Here is a 21,927-nt window from a genome sequence, read left to right on the forward strand (position 1 = left end):
CTCAAGCAGTGATGTGGCAATGAATCTTGAATGAAGTCACTAAGGAAAGAATTCCACAAAGCAAGGAGATCTAGCAACAATTTTTTTTTTCTTTTTTTCCCTCGACAGAAGCGTCCATCATCCAAGGATACTACCAAAATTGAAGCATACTTGATAGAAGGTGGGGGTTTTGTGGGGTGGCTTACTTGCTAACGTCCAGTAGGTGTCCTTTGCAGACTGTGCCCTTATTGCATTCCTAGAAGCTGTGCTATCAGTTCCTGCAATGAAAAGTGGTGTATGAATAACGGACAGGTGGATGAATGAAACATCTGCCTCTTCCATTTGTAGAGCGCTTTTTATTGCGGAAACTGATAGTATTAGCTTCGATGAATAGAACAGTGAGGCGGAAGGGGCAGGAATTATAGGCACTTTCGATGAGTATCTAGAACAGGTGAAGCTGCTCCTATTAACCCCCCAGTGTACCAGAAGATCACACGATATGGGCGGGTGGGGGAGTTTACATAAATCCCTAGACTTCAGCTTTAATAGATCAGCGTTTCAAAGTACCATAGTTCAAATGTAGGAATTGGGGATATCAATATTGCTTACCCATTAAATTTAACTTACAAGATTTTTTTCTCTTTTATATATAAGTGTTCAAGCCATATTTCCAACCCCTGATCCAGCAGCACTGAAAGACCGGCGTATGGAGAACCTAGTAGCATATGCTCGGAAAGTGGAAGGTGACATGTATGAATCTGCTAATAGCAGGGTAAGCACTACAGAGTGTGTGTTGTAATTTTTTTTTTCTCTTTATTTTGGTTTAATGGCTCTGTTTTTTTGGGGGTTTTTCCCCCTTCCAATTCCTACATTATATTCATGATCGTACTACCTAAGATAATTCTAAGAACTGCATCATGATCTTTGTCTTGTCTTAAGTCTTTTGTTTTTATGCCATTTCAATTCAATAATGCAATCATATGCAAACAATATTAAAGGATCATTTTGGGATGGCAAAAAACAAACCTACATAAGCCCCTCGGTCACATGCTACAGCTGTCGTCCTGCCAGCTCGAAGACCAAAATCTGAGGGGGGGTTCAAGATTTGATCGGTAAACACGAAGTGGATACTGGTCAACTCATGTTCATGATCTGCCCTTTTATTGCCACCACTGTAGCTATGTTAGGACAGGGTATGGATGTGTATAGATGAAAAGAAACTTGCTACCGCTGGTTTTCCTTCAATCCAGGTTGTCCAGTCCAATTGTCCATGGTTAGTTTTCTTTTAAACATGTGCATTTACATTTAAAAAAAAAAAAATCCGGTTGCTGTACAGCTGCCCAATCACTTGTACATATGAGGGAGCGGTTGTCTGTGTGAGTGGAAGGAAAGAGTAGAAGGACAGAGATGAGCTCATTGGTGTGTTGGATCTCCTCTCCATGTCCAATCACATATTTGTGTGTTTAGTAGTTTGCCTTGAGTTCAGCTTTGAGTGACTTTACCCTTGGGCTTTTCTGTATTTAACATCACACATGTCAATAGCAAAGGGAATATCAAACCCTAAATAACTACAGTTTCAGTAAGACAAGTTCCACCTGCATATTTCTGAGGAGATGAGAATTATTGCGCGCCCCCCCCCCTCCAATTTGGAACATTAAATTCTAATTTCATATGTTTGAATTGGTGGTAACCATAGGGGTGTCCTTACTTTTTCCATGTGCAAAATCTGTATTTTTATTAATTTAGATCACAAAAATGAACGCACTGTTTTTTTGTTTTTTTTTATTCAAGCATGTATTTGTAGGCACCATTGCATTAAGGCCAAAACCTCTAAGTGGTAAAAATGTGGGGGTAATGGGAGTATTGCTTTTAATAGGATTTTGCTTTAATTTGTTTGCAGTTTCCTAACCATTGCTTTTATTTTTGTCAGGCTGAATACTACCATTTACTTGCAGAAAAAATATACAAAATCCAAAAAGAGCTGGAAGAAAAACGACGCAATCGGATGCAGAAGCAGCTAGTTCCTAGTGCTTCAGGCATGGCTTCTGCACCTGTTAATTTTGGCCTAAGTGTGGCCCCAACACAGCCTGTTGTATCTACCAGTAAGTTTTGTGTTTCATGTTTTGATTTTGGTATCAAGAGTAATAGTTGTTTTATTTTTTGTTTTTTTTAACTCTTGCTTGTTTTTATCAAGATCAGTAGCTTGCCACATTTTTAGCTTACGTTCTTACCTATGCGTTATGGTAACTTTGCGTTACTGCAGCACATCTCAACAAGTGTGCTATAATGTGTTGCAGTGTCTTATTTTAAATGGCACCCCAGTGCACTAATACAATAGTGAACAAAGCTCATGCACTGCAGGCATGCATTGCGGTGTGCTGCATTGGAAAAAGCCATGATTGCATTTTAGAGTGTTGGCTATCCATTTAAAATGCATTTTAATGCAACACCTTGCTAAAGTGTGACTAAGCCTCAAGGGTTTTGCATTGTCACATACTTTTTGCAGAGTATAGGTTTATGTCATTAGGTGGCTTGTCCGCCGAAAAGTAATGTTATAGTTTGAAGTCAAGTTAGTACCTGCTTCTTATGTGAATACTTCAACTGCAGGAATTTCCTGCCATAATTGCCTACCTAGTTCGGAGCTTTATATGTTGCTACTCACATGTTTTTTTGTTAACAAGGTCTGCTGCATTCTCCATTATATAAAACTATGGAAAGGGGACCCCCTCATTATGACAGCATTTAAAAACATTACCAGGTGTTTGTTGATGGGCATAAGCAGAACTTTTTGAGATGCGTTCAGCCTGCATTTGAGATACTTTTGAGTACTATTAAAAGTGCGTTTTCCTCCTTTTGACCAACAGAGTCCATTTACTAACAGGCCATCCATAGAGCAAGCTGGCTCTGTCTGTGTCTGCTCTACAAAAACTGAGTAAATTTTATTTATGTTTAGATTCTTCATTTAACTGCTTTATTGTCTTCTAATACCACAACAGAAGTATTGCATCTGGACTGGTGCAACCTTGGCCTGTAATGTTGCTTTGGACACTAGATCCTGCAAAGGTGCTCACCTTGGCATTTTTGCAACACATGTAGCCAGCCACAGGGTGTTCTATAGGTCCCACGGCCTGTGGTTGATCCCTGTGAAACCCAGACCCTGAAGTTCCCTTTGGGAGAGTATGCCCACTGTGACAGGCGAACTCTATACTGCTAAAATCAGGGCTATGTTTGAAATATATTCACTTTACAGAGTAAATGTTTCCAGCTAAAATTCAACTTGGTCTCAGGTGAATGACCAGGTGTTGCATCACACCACTAGTCGCACACTTTCACAGAAGTGACGTCTTGCTTACTACTCTGCATGTGATCACTGATTGGCCAATCAGTGATCACATGATCAGGACCTCGTACAGAGGTCCCATCCGACGATCGGTGTTCCACTGTGTCACAGCGGGCACCAGATCACAGTGCTGCGCGCTCCCAGGGAGCGCGCACAAGCAGGGGGCGGGGAGGCCGTTTATAAATGGCCACCCGACACTGCACTGCCACCGTCCGGCAGTTTATATACATGGGCCGGACGGGAAGTGGTTAAGTAGGAGGAAGTCTTTCTTTTTGCTCTTTCCATTTTTTTTGCAAAGCATCTGGCTTTGCTCTCCCCTATCAAAATCTCTATTCAAGGTGTATCTCGCATTGGGGCCCCCCTTGCAGCACCCTTTGCTTTTTTGGGACTTCAGCACAGTTCTCTCTGCTCTGAAGAAACCACCCTTTAAACCCTCAGTGATATCCCCTTAGATAAGTGCCCTTTTTGGTAGCACTTGCCTCTGTCAGATGTGTCTGAGTTGGTGGTACTCTTGTAATGAGCCTTCTTCATTCTTTACAATGACAAGATAGTTCTATGTCCAATATCATCCTGTCTTCTTAAAATTGTATCGGTCTTCCACGTTAATGAAGACCTAGACCTACCATCCTTATGCTCTGCTTCAAAACACCAAAGGAAATTATTCTTCATTGCCTTTTCATACTCGGTCATCAGAGTGTACATCAAAGGAACAGCTTCGATCCCTTTTTATCCTTTTTCTCAGGACTTTCCTAAGGGCATCCTTCTTCAAAGTCCAGCATTGCTCGATGAGGACAAAGCTCCTCCAGCACTTTTACTGCTCCTTTTGTCTGTTCCATCAGGTGGGAGTTTCCTGGGCATTCTAGCACCAGGCCTCTGTAGTCCAACTTTGTATGGGTGCCACCTGGTTCTCTGTTCATACTTTTTTAAAGTTTCACCAGGTGGACATTCAATCTTCTGCAGATGTAGCTTTTGGCCGCAGGGTTCTTGCAACGCCACTCTGAAGTTGGGTCAGTACTCTGAAGCATACCTCCATGCCATCCACTCTGAAAAGCCTTATATATAGTAGAGGAGTCCTATTTATAAATTATTTGGAGGTTATTTCTAAATCCTTGTTTTCACTGGCAGGCCCTGGTTTGTTAGCTGCCACGACTTTCAAACTTTAGGAAAATAGACTAAACTTATTAAAAGGAATCCAGTGGTTGTCATCGCTAATGCCCTATTTTATTTAGAGCATTTCAAGCTTATTCTGACAGCTCTACAGTAGTGTGTAGATAAGTTGGTGAACGTTTCACGTCTTCTTTCTTGAAAGAGACTGTTTTTTCACTGCTTCTCCGCAGACTTCTCAACACATCCACCGACAACAATCTGTTGCATCGTGTTCTTTTGTGGGTTAACCTCTCTTTAGAGCTGCATTGGACACCATCTTTAAAGTTGTTACTGGGGTAAGAGTACTCCTCTACCACAGCTGAAAACCCCCATTCTAAGGCCAAGAAGAGTTTTTTGCTACTCCCAGGCTTCAAGGTCTAACTCAAGACCCAAGCTTGGAACCCAGTTCAACAACAAACCAAGAGCCTTCAAATTTTCCAAACCTGCAGACAAGTACTCTTTGACATAAAGAGACACCCCCACTTTCCAAGGAGGGTGTGGGGAGTGTATATCTGTTAGCCTATGCAGACACCTGGGTCAAAAGTCCTCTTAGATGCCTGGGTACAAGACATGTTTTTCAGGGGCTATAAGCTGGACATAGACTCTCTGTCCCCTCCCCACTTCATGTCTTCCATGCTGCTTGTGTCTTCCACACAGGCTATCAGAGCTCCATTTAAAGTAGAACTATAGGCAAACTTTTTTTTTTTCCATTTTTGACGGCAAAACAAGAAGAAGAAATCCCTGCAAATCAAGGGAATCCATTGGGGCCCCCCCAGGTCACAAGAACTAGTGTCCCCATTGAAAGATTTCTCCTCTGTTCTGGGGATAGGCCAAAATTTGGGATTTTCTTTAACTTTCCCTTTTTTTTGAAGAAGAAGAAACAAAGTGTATATAAACTGTCAAATGTATATAATAAAAAAGGAATGAACAATCCGTGTGTTCTATTAATGTGCTTATTTCCATATAAGTGCAAGTTCTTAAACATACAAGCAAAATGCAAGGGTTTTAACTCCCTTTTGATGATAATGGTAAACGGGACAAATAGAGTGGGTGAATCTAACAAGTGTTCTAATTCATCTGTATGCTATCCAGAGCTAATAAAGTTTTGCCTTTTATTTAATTCTTGGGAATCAAGGGATTTTTATTTAGCTTAGTTATGCGACGGAATTATTTCAGGATTTTTAGTCGACCCTTTTCCCTGGTCCCAAACCAAACGGGGCATCTGCCCATCTTGCAATAGAATGCACTAAATATTTTCATTCAGGTCCAAAAATTGTCTGGAATTGCAATTTTTGTACCTGAATGAAAATATTTAGTGGGCCAGTACCTTGATGAACACTTGGGGTACGGAAGACAGTCCAGATGATACAGCCCTAAACTGAAAGTGCTGGGGGCCCACAGCAAAGCGCTGGTGTGTGAAAAAATGAAATTGCACCTCTCCATTTTTTCACACACCAGCGCTTTGCTGTGGGCCCCCGGCACTTTCAGTTTAGGGCTGTATCATCTGGACTGTCTTCCGTACCCCAAGTGTTCATCAAGGTACTGGCCCCTGTGCTTCCTTGCCATGATCCTAGGGCAATGCCCATCATATCTAGATGACCTCTTGTTGAAACAACGGTTGACACAGATTGTGACTAACAGCATGATTCAGCAGTGGCGTACGTTAACCATTAACCATTTGAGAAGGGCCAGAAGTGCAAGAGTTGGAAAGGATTCTGTCTTCGGCAGAAATTTTACGTTCTAACCCAGTCTATCGTTTTACATCCTAGGCATGGATAATTTGCAAGCAGACTACCTCTACCAGCAGAATCTGGATCTGGAGGGGGCAAACTTGCAGGTGTTCCAAGACCTGTGTCACTGGTGGGGGGATGTATGATGTGGACCCCTGGTCTTCAAAGTTTAACAACAAACTGCATAAGCTTGTCCCCAAGTACAAAAATCATCTGGCCAAAACTGTGAATGCTTTGGTTGCTCCTGGGGATCAGTACAGCCTTATCTGTGCATTTCCTCCCCTGAGACTCCTTGTCTGCTTTTTAGGATTGAAATGAAAATCATTCTGGTGATACTCATAACTTCAGACTGGTTCAGAAAGATGTGGTAATCTGAGAGGGGGAAGGGCCGGAACATGGCGTCGACAGGACGCTGAGGATGGGAGCTCCTGATGCCCGATATAATCTAAAAAATAAAGTGCATGGAAACAAAAAATCCCCCCCCATACCTGTTAGCCGGCCTGGGCTTCTGTGCGGAGCGGTGTTGTGGAGGGGTCTAATCCTGGTGGAGGAGTGAGGACTGCGTTTTGTGTGTGCTGCGTGCAGCGCTGGGAGCATCCACATGATGGGCGCAGGGTGTCCCGGGAGCTCTCTGCCTTGCGCTGGAGGAGGATCACTGCTGGTTATCGGAGAGTCGAAGAGAGGCTAGTGCCCTGAGGCTTGGGGAGAAAGCTGACGGCGAGCAGATTGGAGGCCTGGAGCGCACTAGTGAAGGTGGCTGGATGGGAGGTAGCTAATCAGATTCTGCCATTTACGAATGTGCTCACAACTGACTTTGTAAATGAGCAGCAACAAATTAATCAGCAGCCTTGTGGGTCTTTGCCAGGAGTCATCCTTATGCTTTGCAGAAAGACAGTTCACATATACTGTACGTAATAAACTGTCTGAAATTCAGCTTCAAATACATATCTACAAATGATCAGCTTTTTGCATTGTCTAGTTGGATTTATATTTTGGCTTTACAGTTTACTATATTTAGAAAAATGTTCATTTATTTGTGATTACAGTTTAAACACAGAGCTTGTTTATTTTAGTGTTTTTTTTTGCTTTACTCTATTTAGATGGTCCAGTCCCAGATCCAAGCATTCTGCGACCTGCTGTTCAAAACCAAATGATTAGTACTATGCCAAGCCAGCAAGGTAAGACCTTTACTGCAAAGATATGCATACATGCTGATTTTTTTTTTTTTTTCTTTTTAATTGTATCTACTTTTAAAGGAAGGCAAAATGATCAATTTAATCGCTTCCGCGCTGTCCTATAACAGAAATACTGCTACAGGGTGGCACGGATGCACGAAATCACGTGTATATATACACGTGATTCTGCAGTTCAGGGTAGGGAGCGTGTGCGCCCCCTACCTGCACCGCCATTTGCGGCCTTGGCTGTCAATCAACGGGTCCCGGCCGGTGATTACTCATTGGCACCTGGTGATCTCTTCCCTTTCAGCTCCTGCACATTTGAGAATATCGGTGTTCATCCTTTGATGCTAGCTGCTTGAAATAATTGTGTGCTCTCTTGTTACCTATTTTATTCAATTACACATATTGGGATTTATTTTTTTAGCAAAGACATGTAGCAGAATACATTTTGGCCTAAATTTATGACTAAAGTTGATTTTGTTTTTTTATTATTTTAATAGACATGTTTAACCACTTGCCTACCGGGAACTTTTACCCCCTTCCAGCCCAGGCCAGTTTTCAGCTTTTAGTGCTGTTGTACTGACAATTGCGCGGCCATGCAACATTGTACCCATATTAAATTTTTTATCTTTTTTTTCACACAAATAGAGCTTTATTTTGGTGGTATTTAATCGCCACTTGGGTTTTTATTTTTTGCACTGTAATTTAAAATAGAGAAAACAATTTGAAGGAAAAAAAAAGATTTTTTGTTTCTATTATAAAATTTTGCAAACAGGTAATTTTTCTCTTTCACTGATGTGCTTTGATGAGGCTGCATTGATAGGCCGCACTGATAAGGTGGCACTGATGATGCACTGACTGGCGGCACCTTATTTACACTGTGATCTGCTGTGTCATTGGACTCAGCTGATCACATGGTAAAAGGCCGCTGTGATTGGCCTTTTACCTCATCATGTGATCAGCTGTGTCCGTAGGACACAGCGATCACCGACAGCGCCGGGTTGCGCCAATGGGGGCGCGTTCTGGAAGGACATCCATGGACGCCCTCCCAGAACTGGACAACTGCACTGTAGCCATCTTTTGGCTATAGCGCGGTTGGGAAGCGATTAACAGCAAACAGTAAAAAAAATAAAAAAATTTTTCTCAATTGTCGGTCTTTTTTTGTTTATCGCGCAAAAAAAATATGCACAGGCGATCAAATACCACCAAACGAAAGCTCTATTTGTGAGGAAAATAGGGACAGAAGTTTCATTTGGGTGCAACGTTGCATGACCACGCAGTTGTCAGTTAAAGTAATGCAGTGCTGTATCGGAAAAATGGCCTGGTCAGGAATGGGGGTAAATCCTCTGGAGGGCAAGTGGTTAAGCATAAACAGCAGTGTTTGGCTACTGGCTGTTGATTGGGGCCAGCTATCTAGCTGCTACATGAATATCAGGTGCATATTCGGAAACAATCAGACAAAAAAATAAGTGATCTGCATATAGGTTTTTTTCAGATTTAGGTGCAATTTCCTAACTTGGACGTGATTTTGTTAGGCACAAACAATGCATGAAATGTATGTGCCGCCTTGATTTTTGTGGTGCACTGTAGAAGTATCTAGTTGAGGGTGGGGTCTTTGGATATCAGCCAGGTAAATTGCTGTAGACATTAGAGTTTTGTTGAAGGACATGATTTTACCTTTATTCCAACAATTCTGTTTTTGAAGCAGATACATCTAAAATATGAATTGTAGTATTACCAAAAGGTAGTAGCACACATTTAAAATATGGGACTTTATAGGTGCCAAAAACAAGAAAAAGCCAATTTTTTTTTTCATTTAAAAAGCATAGCGTTTTAACCTCTTCCTGTCCTCCCATAGTCTGTAGACGACGGACAGGAAGCTTTACCGATGCAGTCCAACATACCTGTACTTCAGCCCGCATCAGTGGCACACAAAGTGCGTACCCGGGAGCCCAGCGATCAGTATATATCGCTTGGATACAGCAGATCACACTACTGCTGTGTCCAGTCGATCGCATGGTGTTTTACAATGCGTTTACTGTGACCAATCATCGCAATCGCATAGTAAACACTACTAAAGATCACTTCTCTCTGATCTCACTGTGAGAGCCCGAAAAGTGATGCTGCAGCCTTTAAGTGTACAGCAGCCTGTGAGGCTGCTTGTACACTCACAGACTGCAATGCCAGCCACACCAGTGTCCCTGATCACTGCCTTGGTGTAGGGACAATTAACAATGCAGGCAGCCCCGTCACCAGTCCCAGTACGCAGAAAAGCAACACCATATACCATACCAAGGTCGTGATCGCTGCCATACCGCATACCCCACACCAGTGCCCTGGTCACCACATACCCCACACCAGCGCCCTGATCACCTTCATACCCCACATCAGCGCCCTGATCACCGCATACCCCACACCAGCGCCCTGATCACCGTCATACCCCACACCAGCGCCCTGATCACCGCCATACCCCACACCAGCGCCCTGATCACCGCCATACCCCACACCAGCGCCCTGATCACCGCCATACCCCACACCAGCGCCTTGATCTCCACCATACCCCACACCAGCGCCTTGATCTCCGCCATACCCCACACCAGCGCCTTGATCTCCGCCATACCCCACACCAGTGCCCTGATCACCCCCATACCCCATTACCAGCATGCTGATCACCCCATACCAGCGTCCTGGTCACCGCCATACCCCATATTAGCATCCTGATCACTGCTACACTTCATGCTAATGTCCTGATCACTGCTACACTTCATGCTAATGTCCTGATCACTGCTACACTTCATGCTAACGTCCTGATCACTGCTATACTTCATACCAGCATCTGGCATATTAGGGTCTCAACTGCTCAATTTTTAGATATATATCCCATAGTTTGTAGACTCTAGCTTTCAAACAGACTAAATAATATACACTGTTTTGGATTATTTTTACTCCAGAAATGTAGTAGAATACATTTTGGTCCAAATCTAATGAAGAAAAATTATTTATTCGCAAACCTTTGTAACAATTACTAAGCAAAACATTTTTTTTTTTCAAACTTTTTTGTCTTTTTTTTCCACTTATATAGCAAACAATTAAAAACCCAGTGTTGATCAAATACCACCAAAGGAAAGCTTTATCCTTTTATTTGTGGGTTTTATTTTGTTTCATGGGGTTGTCACAGTGAGAAGTTGAAGCCCTAACACTTGGTTTTCTTTTGGACACAGGAATGAGCCAGTTTGGGCAGTCCAGTATGCCCTTGCAATCAATGATCCAAAGACAGCAGGCTCCAATTTCACAGCAAACAGGACAGTCTGCACCCATGAATCAGGTTGGTTAATAGAATAAAAATTTTGAAATTTTAATTATCAGTTTGCTGTTTCAATCCAGTTGTAAACTGGATACTCTGCAATACAATACATGTAATGTTTTCCCTTTGGCTCTGGTCAGGCATTAATATAAATAAATATATATATTTATTTGTGTGTGTGTGTGTGTGTGTGTGTGTGTGTGTGTATTTTTTTTTATAGTTTTGGATAGAGTTGGAGTGGTTTGGAATACCTATAAGGTTTTTGCTGCCCCATTGGAAAAAATCACCCCCTCTATTTATGGTTTACCATTGTCAGTGGAGGTGAAAGAAAATCCCAAATTTTGTGATGTTCCCAGAACAGGAATTAGAAGGGAGATCTTCCAATAAGAACGTAAATTCTGGTGACCCAGGTGACAACCAGAGATTCCCTCACTATAGAGGGATTTCCTCTCACTTCCTGTTTTATGTATGGGACAGGAAGTGAAGGGAAGTCTCCCCAATGGAACATAGATGGCAAAAAAATCCTGCCCCGGGTTATAACCTTCCTTACGCTCTAAAATGGAAAAAAAAATGTTTTTTTTACCTTTTTAGTACTACTTTAAGACAAATGCTATGAATAATCAAATGTACTTTATCGCGCAGAATGTAGTTATGACCAGGAATAATCTAAAAATTAATTTGAGTCTTGCTCTTTTACATAGTTTTAAATTGGGCAAAGTTAGTTTATAATTATAACTTCTGATTCCTTTATAGCTGGGATTTCCTCAGTCAGCATGTGTGTCTCAGGTTGCACAGAATCGTTTCATGTCCCCAAGTCAATTCCAGGTGTCATCTTCTGTGTTGAACACTGTGGGCCTGAACTCGTCTGGAATGCCCATGCCTCAATCTGTGAGTCAGAATGCCCCTGCACAGGTGAGATTAGTTTAGTATATTGTTTAGTTGTAGATTTTTTTTTTTTCCAGTCAATAAATGTTTCCATATGCATTCATTGTAGGGGCCGAATTCTCCACATTCTGGGAGTTCTCCAGCAGTACCTCAGGAGCCAGTTGAGAATCCACTCGAAAGTCATGTGCAGGCATCGGTCCATCATAACTTGCCATCCCCAGCTCCAAGTCGTACCCCAACCCCCCAACTTGCATCTCCAGGGATGGCTTCATCTCATGCATTGATGCCTACTGAACATGTGTCAACTGCAGCTTCTTTGGTGCAAATACAGAACAGTGAGAGCCCTTCTCCACCCCAAGTAACACCACCATTAGCAGGCACTTCATCTGTTGAGCAGTCATTTACTGCATCGCCTCAACCGTTAACACAAACACCATTGTCTCGGCCTCCATCACAATCAAGTTTGTCGACACCTGTCTCAACTCCTGCACCACCACCACCACCACCTCCTCCACCACCCCCACAAATACACCTTCACTCAAGCCCTGTGGTAAGTATTTTTTGTCTTTTTGCCTGTCTGTCTCTCTGTCTGTCTAGTAATAATAGGTTGTTGCATCATGTAATGGCACCATCTGCGTTGGCTCTGTGTAAACTATTTAATCTGTCCAAAAAATGTGTTGGAGTGGGTAAACAACTAGTTGCCAGTATTGTCTGTGGTCTTATGCAGCTCAAATTACACTGTTACTAACTTACTATGCTTTGTTCTGCACTATTTGAGAAAGTAGATAGGTGGTGCAGGAACCCTGAGGTTGTTGCTACATTGTATATACATCTTTACATCGGGGTCCCTATAAGAGCCCCCCTTATATCAGCTATCATGATAGCTAGTAGTAGTTTGCAGATCCCGGTATAACTTAATATTGGGCTGGCGGCTTTTACATGCCAAAGGATTTCCTTGGCCACTAAAATGGTTTCTTACTGTTGCATACATTTTTTTTTATTTTCTGCTTTTGCAAATTTGGAAAAAACATCTCTACTGGTTTTCTATTCAGACAGTATATCAAAAAAAAAATTAAAAAATTTCTTTTTTAATGATTGTTTGAAGCAAACTTCTAGGCAAGACTGCAGATTATGCCGAACAATTTCACAGTGATATTGTCCCCACTGACTAGGAGCTACACGGTAATCCAGAAGCTAGGCTTCTTGCATTATCTGTTACCAAAGAAAATATTCTTTGGTAACAGATAATGCAAGAAGCCTAGCTTATGGATTTTGAAACTATAACTAAAGGCAAAAACTTTTTTTTCCTTTTGGATAGGGAACTGTCAGGGTTTTATTGCTGTTTGTGCCCCTATTAGGGAGATTCACCTTCGCTATTTGTCCTGTTTACCCTTATCACCATAAAAACCCCAAATTTTTAGTTATTACCAGAGCAGGAATAGAGGGACATTCTTCCAATGGGGACACTAGTTTCTGTAAACCTGGTGGCAACAAAGAATTTCTTCTGACTTCCATTTCTGGCTATGGGACAGGAAATGAATGGAAATCTCCCCAATGGTACACAGATGGCAAAAAATTGTCTGGTTTGTAAGTCTTCCCTACTCTATCCAAAGTGGGTGAAAAGAGTTTTGCCTTTTAGTTCTACTTTAACCCTTTGTTAAAATCTAATTTACAACAGATACTGAGATCTGCCAGCACAGTCCAGACCAAATTAATTGTGGTAAACATTAACTCTCTAACCTCTCATAAACATTACAGAAAAAGAAAAGTCAAAGTGGATGTTCTGCTTTAAGGACTCATCCCCCACTCCCCAAAAGAATTGACACCTTTGGGGAGTGGGTGCTGGATTTTGACAGGTACCTGATCCCACTTCCTCTCCGATCGCCTAGAACACCCCTCCCCAAGCATAGTCTCTTGGGACATGTGACAGGTCCCAGAAAACTGCGGGGCCACCCATAGTGCATATCACTGCCCACGTTAGATGCTGGGGACAGAGGATGGCCGGTGAACTCAGATGGGTTGAGCACACCCCTGAAGCGAGGAACAGGTGAGTGTCTGCTTTTTAAAAGTCGGTAGCTTTTAAAAAAGTAACAACAGTTTTGTAGCTGCTGGCTTTTATTTTTTCACAGGAGATTGGAGCTCTGCTTTTAACAGGATTTTTAGGTCCAGTTTTAAAAAAATAGCATTTAAAAGATTAAGCACCCGTTTTGTAAATATTTTTTTTTAAGATCCGCTGTGTGAATGGAAACATGTAACCAAATATAAAGTAGTTGTTATCCCAACCTGACTGCACAAGTGGAAATATGCTTTAAGCCCTGATGAAAAAGGTTAAGCTGGAGCACCGAAAACGTGTTGTCTTTTGTATAAAGTCTTTCATCTGATCTTTCATTGGATTACACTTGTATCTAGACTTTAATGTCACAGCAGGGTGCTTCAGTTCAGGTTTTACTTGTTCAGCACAGTTTGTGTGTTGAGACAGGGTTTTGGTTCCTCATATCAGAACCTTTAGCCCTGGTTCACACTGAATACAACTTCACTTGAAATCCTTCAATTTTACTCACAGATGTCTATGCAAGTCACACCTGAAATTGCCAAAAATAGTGCAGGACTTTGTGGTGCCGAACCGATTTCCGTTCCATTGCCGACAATAGTGTGTGACTTGTCATGCTAGGTACTTCAGGTACTTCAGATCGCATAACAAGTCGCGTCAGTGTGAGCGGGGAATTAGCTAGGAGAACAGTGAGCAGCGTAGTAGGGATACACACCTGTTCTGAGGCAGCAAGGCCTTAGATCAGCGGTTCTCAACCTGGGGGTCGCGACCCCTTTTGGGGTCGAACGACGCTTCCACAGGGGTCGCCTAAGACCATCGGAAAACACATATTTCCGATGGTCTTAGGAACCGAGACACCGCTCCTCGCCGCCGCCACCGCCACTGCCGTCTCCAGGTGTGGGCGGGATGACATGCCGCCCCTGTCATCTGGACACACCTCGAGATCAATCCTCGCCTGTGATTGGCCGCCGGCACTGTAGCTCAGGAGAGGCACACAGGCGGCCAATCACCAGCAAAGAGGTGGAGCTTGGAGAGGAGGAGCCGAGCGGCACCGCGAAGATCGAGCGAGTGAAGAGGAGGAGAGCGGCCGGAGAAGGAAGACATCTGACAGGTAAGTGTTGGTACCATGGGAGAGGGAGGGAGCGAGCGAGCCCAGGCTGGAGCAGGGGTCTGCAAGGTAAGTATCATTGGTGTCAGTGGGAATAGTGCCCCATCATTGGTGTCACTAATACCAATGATGGGGCACTATTCCTCCCACTGACACCAATGATGGGACACTATTCCTCCCACTGACACCAATGATGGGGCACTATTCCTCCCACTGACACCAACGATGGGACACTATTCCTCCCACTGACACCAACGATGGGGCACTATTCCTCCCACTGACACCAACGATGAGGCACGATTCCTCCCCCAAATGACACCAACGATGGGGCACGATTCCTCCCCCAAATGACACCAACGATGGGGCACGATTCCTCCCCCAAATGACACCAACGATGGGGCACGATTCCTCCCCCAAATGACACCAACGATGGGGCACGATTCCTCCCCCCACTGACACCAACGATGGGGCACGATTCCTCCCCCCACTGACACCAACGATGGGGCACGATTCCTCCCCCCACTGACACCAACGATGGGGCACGATTCCTCCCCCCACTGACACCAACGATGGGGCACGATTCCTCCCCCCACTGACACCAACGATGGGGCACGATTCCTCCCCCCACTGACACCAAGGATGGGGCACGATTCCTCCCCCCACTGACACCAAGGATGGGGCACGATTCCTCCCCCCACTGACACCAAGGATGGGGCACGATTCCTCCCCCCACTGACACCAAGGATGGGGCACGATTCCTCCCCCCACTGACACCAAGGATGGGGCACGATTCCTCCCCCCACTGACACCAAGGATGGGGCAGTATTCCTCCCCCCACTGACACCAAGGATGGGGCAGTATTCCTCCCCCCACTGACACCAAGGATGGGGCAGTATTCCTCCCCCCACTGACACCAAGGATGGGGCAGTATTCCTCCCCCCACTTATACCAATGATGGGGCACTATTCCTGCCACTGACACCAATGATGGGGCACTATTCCTCCCACTGATACCAATGATGGGACACTATTCCCCCCCACTGATACCAATGATGGGGCACTATTCCTCCCACTGATACCAATGATGGGGCACTATTCCTCCCACTGACACCAATGATGGGGCACTATTCCTCCCACTGACACCAATGATGGGGCACTATTCCTCCCACTGACACCAATGATGGGACACTATTCCCCCCCACTGATACCAATGATGGGGCACTATTCCTCCCACTGACACCAATGATGGGGCACTATTCCTCCCACTGATACCAATGATGGGACACTATTCCTCCCACTGACACCAATGATGGGACACTATTCCTCCCACTGACACCAATGATGGGGCACTATTCCTCCCACTGACACCAATGACGGGGCACTATTCCTCCCACTGACACCAATGACGGGGCACTATTCCTCCCACTGACACCAATGACGGGGCACTATTCCTCCCACTGACACCAATGACGGGGCACTATTCCTCCCACTGACACCAATGACGGGGCACTATTCCTCCCACTGACACCAATGACGGGGCACTATTCCTCCCACTGACACCAATGACGGGGCACTATTCCTCCCACTGACACCAATGACGGGGCACTATTCCTCCCACTGACACCAATGACGGGGCACTATTCCTCCCACTGACACCAATGACGGGGCACTATTCCTCCCACTGACACCAATGACGGGGCACTATTCCTCCCACTGACACCAATGACGGGGCACTATTCCTCCCACTGACACCAATGACGGGGCACTATTCCTCCCACTGACACCAATGACGGGGCACTATTCCTCCCACTGACACCAATGACGGGGCACTATTCCTCCCACTGACACCAATGACGGGGCACTATTCCTCCCACTGACACCAATGACGGGGCACTATTCCTCCCACTGACACCAATGAAGGGGGCACTATTCCTCCCACTGACACCAATGAAGGGGGCACTATTCCTCCCACTGACACCAATGACGGGGCACTATTCCTCCCACTGACACCAATGGCGGGGCACTATTCCTCCCACTGATACCAATGACGGGGCACTATTCCTCCCACTGACACCAATGACGGGGCACTATTCCTCCCACTGACACCAATGACGGGGCACTATTCCTCCCACTGACACCAATGACGGGGCACTATTCCTCCCACTGACACCAATGACGGGGCACTATTCCTCCCACTGACACCAATGAAGGGGGCACTATTCCTCCCACTGACACCAATGAAGGGGGCACTATTCCTCCCACTGACACCAATGACGGGGCACTATTCCTCCCACTGACACCAATGGCGGGGCACTATTCCTCCCACTGATACCAATGATGGGGCACTATTCCTCCCACTGACACCAATGACGGGGCACTATTCCTCCCACTGACACCAATGACGTGGCACTATTCCTCCTACTGCAAAATTACAGTTATGAAGTAGCAACGAAAATAATTTTATGGTTGGGGGTCACCACAACATGAGGAACTGTATTAAGGGGTCGCGGCGTTAGAAAGGTTGAGAACCACTGCCTTAGATCCCACACTGCAAATATACAGCTTGGAGAGATTCCAGATAAAATATGAATGTTTATGGCACTGCTTGGGTGTAATTAACATTTCTAGATGTTCCTCATAATATATAAAGTCTCAAAGCTTTACTTTTTGAGTTCAGTTCCAGTTAAAGTAATGTTTACCATATTTACAATACAGAAAGACAGGTGTGTTTTTTGTTTGTTTTGTTCTTTTTGTTTTTTAATCTATAATCTGAGTAGTAGTGTAGAAACTCACCTATGTGATTTCAGAGAGCATACTAGGATGTATGTACACATGGTTTTTATGAGTTATGAGATCTAGTATGAGGTCCAGTTGGGAGGGATATTGGAGACCATGAAAACTGGTGTCTCTCCTAACTCCACCTTTGCTGCTTACCCACCATGTTTTTGGAGTCTTATTTCTGTGGGTGGAATGTTCGCTGGAAAATGTCGCTCATGAAGTCTGCTCACACAATCAGAGCAAATGCTGTCTGCTTGAGATCCTTGCTGATCAGGGCAGTGATGATATCTTCTATGAATTTGAAGAAGAGCTGTAGCATCTGATCATTCAAATCCCCCCCACCCCCCCATGAATCGATTATAATCAAGGATACCCTCAGACTTTTGGATAAGTCCATGTCTTCCATGAATTTCCAGAGTTGTCATTGTGGATGGAGGACAGGATGTACACATCCCTCCACTTCACAGGCAACACTTCGTTGTCCCTCATACTTGCTGATTCACCCCCCTTTATAGCTTTGTGGTCACCAGACTTTGTAAGAAGGCCTTTGTTCGGGTGGTACCGCAGATCAAGGTTTTTTCAAGATACAGGTGGCAGAAAAGGGGCAGGCTTGTAGTTATCCAGGTAGGTGTGACACCCCCTTTTGAACAGTGGAAATGCCAATTCCCAGACAATTGTTCCACTTGTGCCGATGTAGGTTGGGCTCTCAAGGGGCTGGAGCTGGGTAGTCTCTACCTTCGTACACGGGGAAGGCATGGAAATATCCTCTTTAACAGCTTGTTGAACTTTAATTCTTACCTGACCCTTTTACTGGGAGTGTATTGCTTGATTCTCCGTTGATCAATAAAGAGGACAAGGGACTCGTCCACACAGATGTTTTTTTCAGGGACATAAAGTTCAGAAAATCTCTTAGAAGTTAAATTAATTAGTGAGCATATTTTGTATAGTTTGTCATAGCTGATTTCGGGGAGAACACTGTGAATTATCGCTGAAATGCAGAAAGCTCATGATCATGTTGTAGCGTGACATGGGAATGTGATGGATGGGGGTGGGTGAACCAGTTGATCGTAAGGTCAAAAAAATTATTTAATTGTCTTCATTCAAATGGATAGGCATAGCATGAATTGTGGTTGTGTTCAATATATTGTTGGGCAAAAAGGTTGGTCTGGTCCACAATGAATTATGAAATTTCAGGGAAAAATAAGTGTAAAAAATCAATTTCTGAAACATTTTTGGTGTTGGCCTGCACATCTGAATCAGATGTGCAGGCCAACACCAAATCAGAATCTGATTGTATTCTGAATCAGAATCAGATGGTGAGAGCTCCCCAGTGCTCTCGTCCATCATACTGAGGATTTTAAATGCCTCCACAATATTATATTTTTTTGACATGGCGGCTGTATAAGGGGTAAACTGCTGATGGGTACACTGCTGATGGGCAGCAGTGATTAGGCCACACTGAGGACAGGTACACGGATAGGTTGCACTGATGGATTTGCTGACAGGTACACTGTTGGACTGCATGTGACAGGTACACTAATGGGCTGCTGTGACAGGTACTCTTTAGTTCAGGGCACAGATGGACTCAGTATGGAAGGGGTTAATGTGGTAACTCACTGTTTCTGGGTTCTCCTTCTCACACAGAATTGGTGTCTGAGGAGGAAAAGCTGGTAATAGTGAGTTATCGCTGTTCGTTAGCATTTGTGATTGGCTTTGATTGGACACAGCTGATCACATGGTAAAGAGCCAATGTCGTTGGCTCTTTACACTGATCGGTGATGCGCTGTCTCTGGGTTACACAGCTCACACCCAATTGCAGTGATGCGCACCCCTATGTGCTTTTTAGCTATGCTAATGTCTACAGCGTGGAATCATGTTATCTTAGAGTCTGCTCAGTCCTTGGAGTCCTCCTTAGCTCTGTTTGTGGCTGGGTCATCCCTCCTTTTTCGGCTAAGATTTTTTACCACAGTCATACATGATTTTATTACATAAATCTCCCAGTTATCTTTTTACTCTACTTCCAGAGACCACAAACATGTTGCCTTGCTTTCTTCTGCAGATTCTGAATCTGATTTGCTGCGGCTTTGACAGCTGCAGAGACAATTATATGATAATCTAATCGATAGTACACAGCTTTCGTCTGCAATTATTCAAAGGGACAAACACAAACTTTTTCTTACTATACCAGATCGTACGCTTTTTTTGTTTAATCAGTACAGTATTCATAAAAAAAACCCACGCATGCTCAGAAACGGAAGAATACATTACACTACTACCTAAATTGTATTCTGTCGTACGAGAATTTTTGTAACTTTGGTAACTTCTTCATTTTTGATATGATGCTAGCATGAAAAAAAAGTACAATCATTCTTCTGATATTCTCATTGTGTGTACTGCTGTTACTCCAAAATTAATGCAGATTGTTCCAGCTTAAATTGATGTATTGCCCACCACTCTGAAACCAGTATGCCAGCCTGTTGCTTCTATCAATGCTGTTTCCAGCATTGGGTTGTTTGAAACTCCTAAGGTTGCAAATATTTTCCTTTTTCCTCCATACTTCCATCTATTTCTCTGTGGAAATTGGAAACATCCTCACACACTGGTTACTCCCCTTTAAATGCATTTTAGTCTTGTGTCTCTTTGGTGAGGATTTTGTGCAGAAGTGGTCTAACACCACTGTGGGTCTGCTAGTGTCCCCCCTTAATAGGGAACCTAATATTCTGACAGAGGACATACCTGTCTTTTGAGGGCTAAATTGGTAAGGGGTTGAGACCCCTTCTAGACCTCTCTTCTTGCTGGTGGGCCCTGCCTTCTGGTCCTGACTGGTCAGAATCCCTAAAAAAGATCTAACCACTGCTGAGATTGATCCCTTGCTTGTTTCTTATTTCTTGCATGGGTCTTATGTCTGTCCATATGCGAATGGCACTTTGACTAAAATGCTGGACTGTAGAGCCCTTGTGTAAAAAGTTTGATCCACATGGCCTTCGAGGGACAGGACTTCTTTGGACCAGCTTTTGACAAGTTCATCAGAAACTTAAAGTATTTTCACTTTTGCAGTTTATAATTTTTTTTTTAAGTTATGCTGTGTGATTGGAGACATGGAAAAATACTGTCTAAAGTATGTATTTATCACAATATGGCTACAGAAGTGGAATTACCCTTTAAAGTGATTCTAAACGTATTTTACTTTAAATGTATACTCGCTCTGTGCAATAGTTTTGCACAGAGCAGCCCCGATCCTCCTCTTCTTATGTCCCCCACCGGCTCTCCTGGCTCCTACTCCACCCCCCCAGCTGAGTTCCCCAATAGCAACCCGCTTGTTATGGGGGCACTTGTGCGTGCTCCCTCCTGAGCCAGCTGTGTGTTGTCCATTGACATACAGAGCCTGGCTCAGCTCCGCCCACACTCCCTTCTCACTGGCGGTGAGTGACAGCAGTGGGAGTCAATGGCTCCCGCTACTGTCTCTAAGACAACATGGAGTGGTAGAGCAGACAGAACCTCTGCTCTCGTGCACATTGCTGGATCGAGATTGTGCTCAGGTAAGTATAAGGGAGGCTGGGGGGAGAGTTGCATGCAGAAGGTGTTTTACCCTAATGAAGAGAATTCATTCAAGTAAAAAAAAAAATCTTCTGCCTTTCAAAAACATCCCATGTCTTTCTCCACTTCCCTGATCTCCACATCAAGACCACCCTCCAAGTTTGGCTTTCTGTCCAGCTACAAGGTCTGGCACTGTCTACAAAATTCTCAGACGAGCATTTTTCTGCAAAGAGATGTGGAGGAACATTTGTTAACCTTTGTGGATTGAGGCTGTTAAAGTGTTTAGATCACTGTGATGTGGTATGATTTGAAAATTTAAGCATTTATTTTTCTGTGTATTTTTATGTACTGTGATGACCCCCAAAAAATAATAAAAATGCAAGTAAATTAGTTACCAGGGACGTTAAATGCAATAAAAAAAAGGGCAAAAGTAGGCACTGATAGATACAAATCTGGCTTCAGGCTCTCCAGTCCAAACGTCTGACTCTTCGATTTTGCAAAAGACTCCTAGGCCAAGACAGTCCCATTTGCTCAGTTTCGTTACACACCTCTACATCTCTGCATTCTGTTGTTGTAGACAGACTGATTCGTCTGTTACCCAAGACCAGCTTATCACTGGTCTGGTGGCTCAGGAATTGGGCTCTGGGGTTAGGGGGGCAAGTTCTTCCTTCCCATCATTTTAAGAATTCTCAGGATAGATGCCAGTTTGTTAGGCTGGTGTGGAGTCCAGGGCATCCTGTGTTAGTACAGGGAACTTGGTCGAAGGAGATGTTTACATCCTGGAGATTTGTGTGATTTGGGTTGTGTCCACAGCATTAAACAATCCTACTTAAGGGTCACCTGAACCATATTCAGGTGGCTAATAACATGGCAGTGGAGTACATCAGTCATCA

The 21,927-nt window shown here is 44.0% G+C and overlaps 1 protein-coding gene across 1 annotated transcript in view; it reads left to right on the forward strand.

The window, feature by feature from the left end:
- EP300 (EP300 lysine acetyltransferase) overlaps nt 1–21,927 on the forward strand; it is a 149,185-nt gene that overhangs the window by 64,111 nt on the left and 63,147 nt on the right. Inside the window, exons 9-14 of the mRNA XM_089692644.1 lie at nt 634–751; nt 1,910–2,081; nt 7,296–7,373; nt 10,595–10,698; nt 11,431–11,589; nt 11,672–12,112. Of these exons, the coding sequence (XP_089548770.1) occupies nt 634–751; nt 1,910–2,081; nt 7,296–7,373; nt 10,595–10,698; nt 11,431–11,589; nt 11,672–12,112 (1,072 nt within the window). The remainder of the gene's footprint in view (nt 1–633; nt 752–1,909; nt 2,082–7,295; nt 7,374–10,594; nt 10,699–11,430; nt 11,590–11,671; nt 12,113–21,927) is intronic.

Source organism: Staurois parvus, unplaced genomic scaffold (assembly GCF_062004578.1).
Source record: "Staurois parvus isolate SC_StPar_1 unplaced genomic scaffold, SC_StPar_1.0 ptg000597l, whole genome shotgun sequence".
Taxonomy (NCBI): Eukaryota; Metazoa; Chordata; class Amphibia; order Anura; family Ranidae; genus Staurois; species Staurois parvus.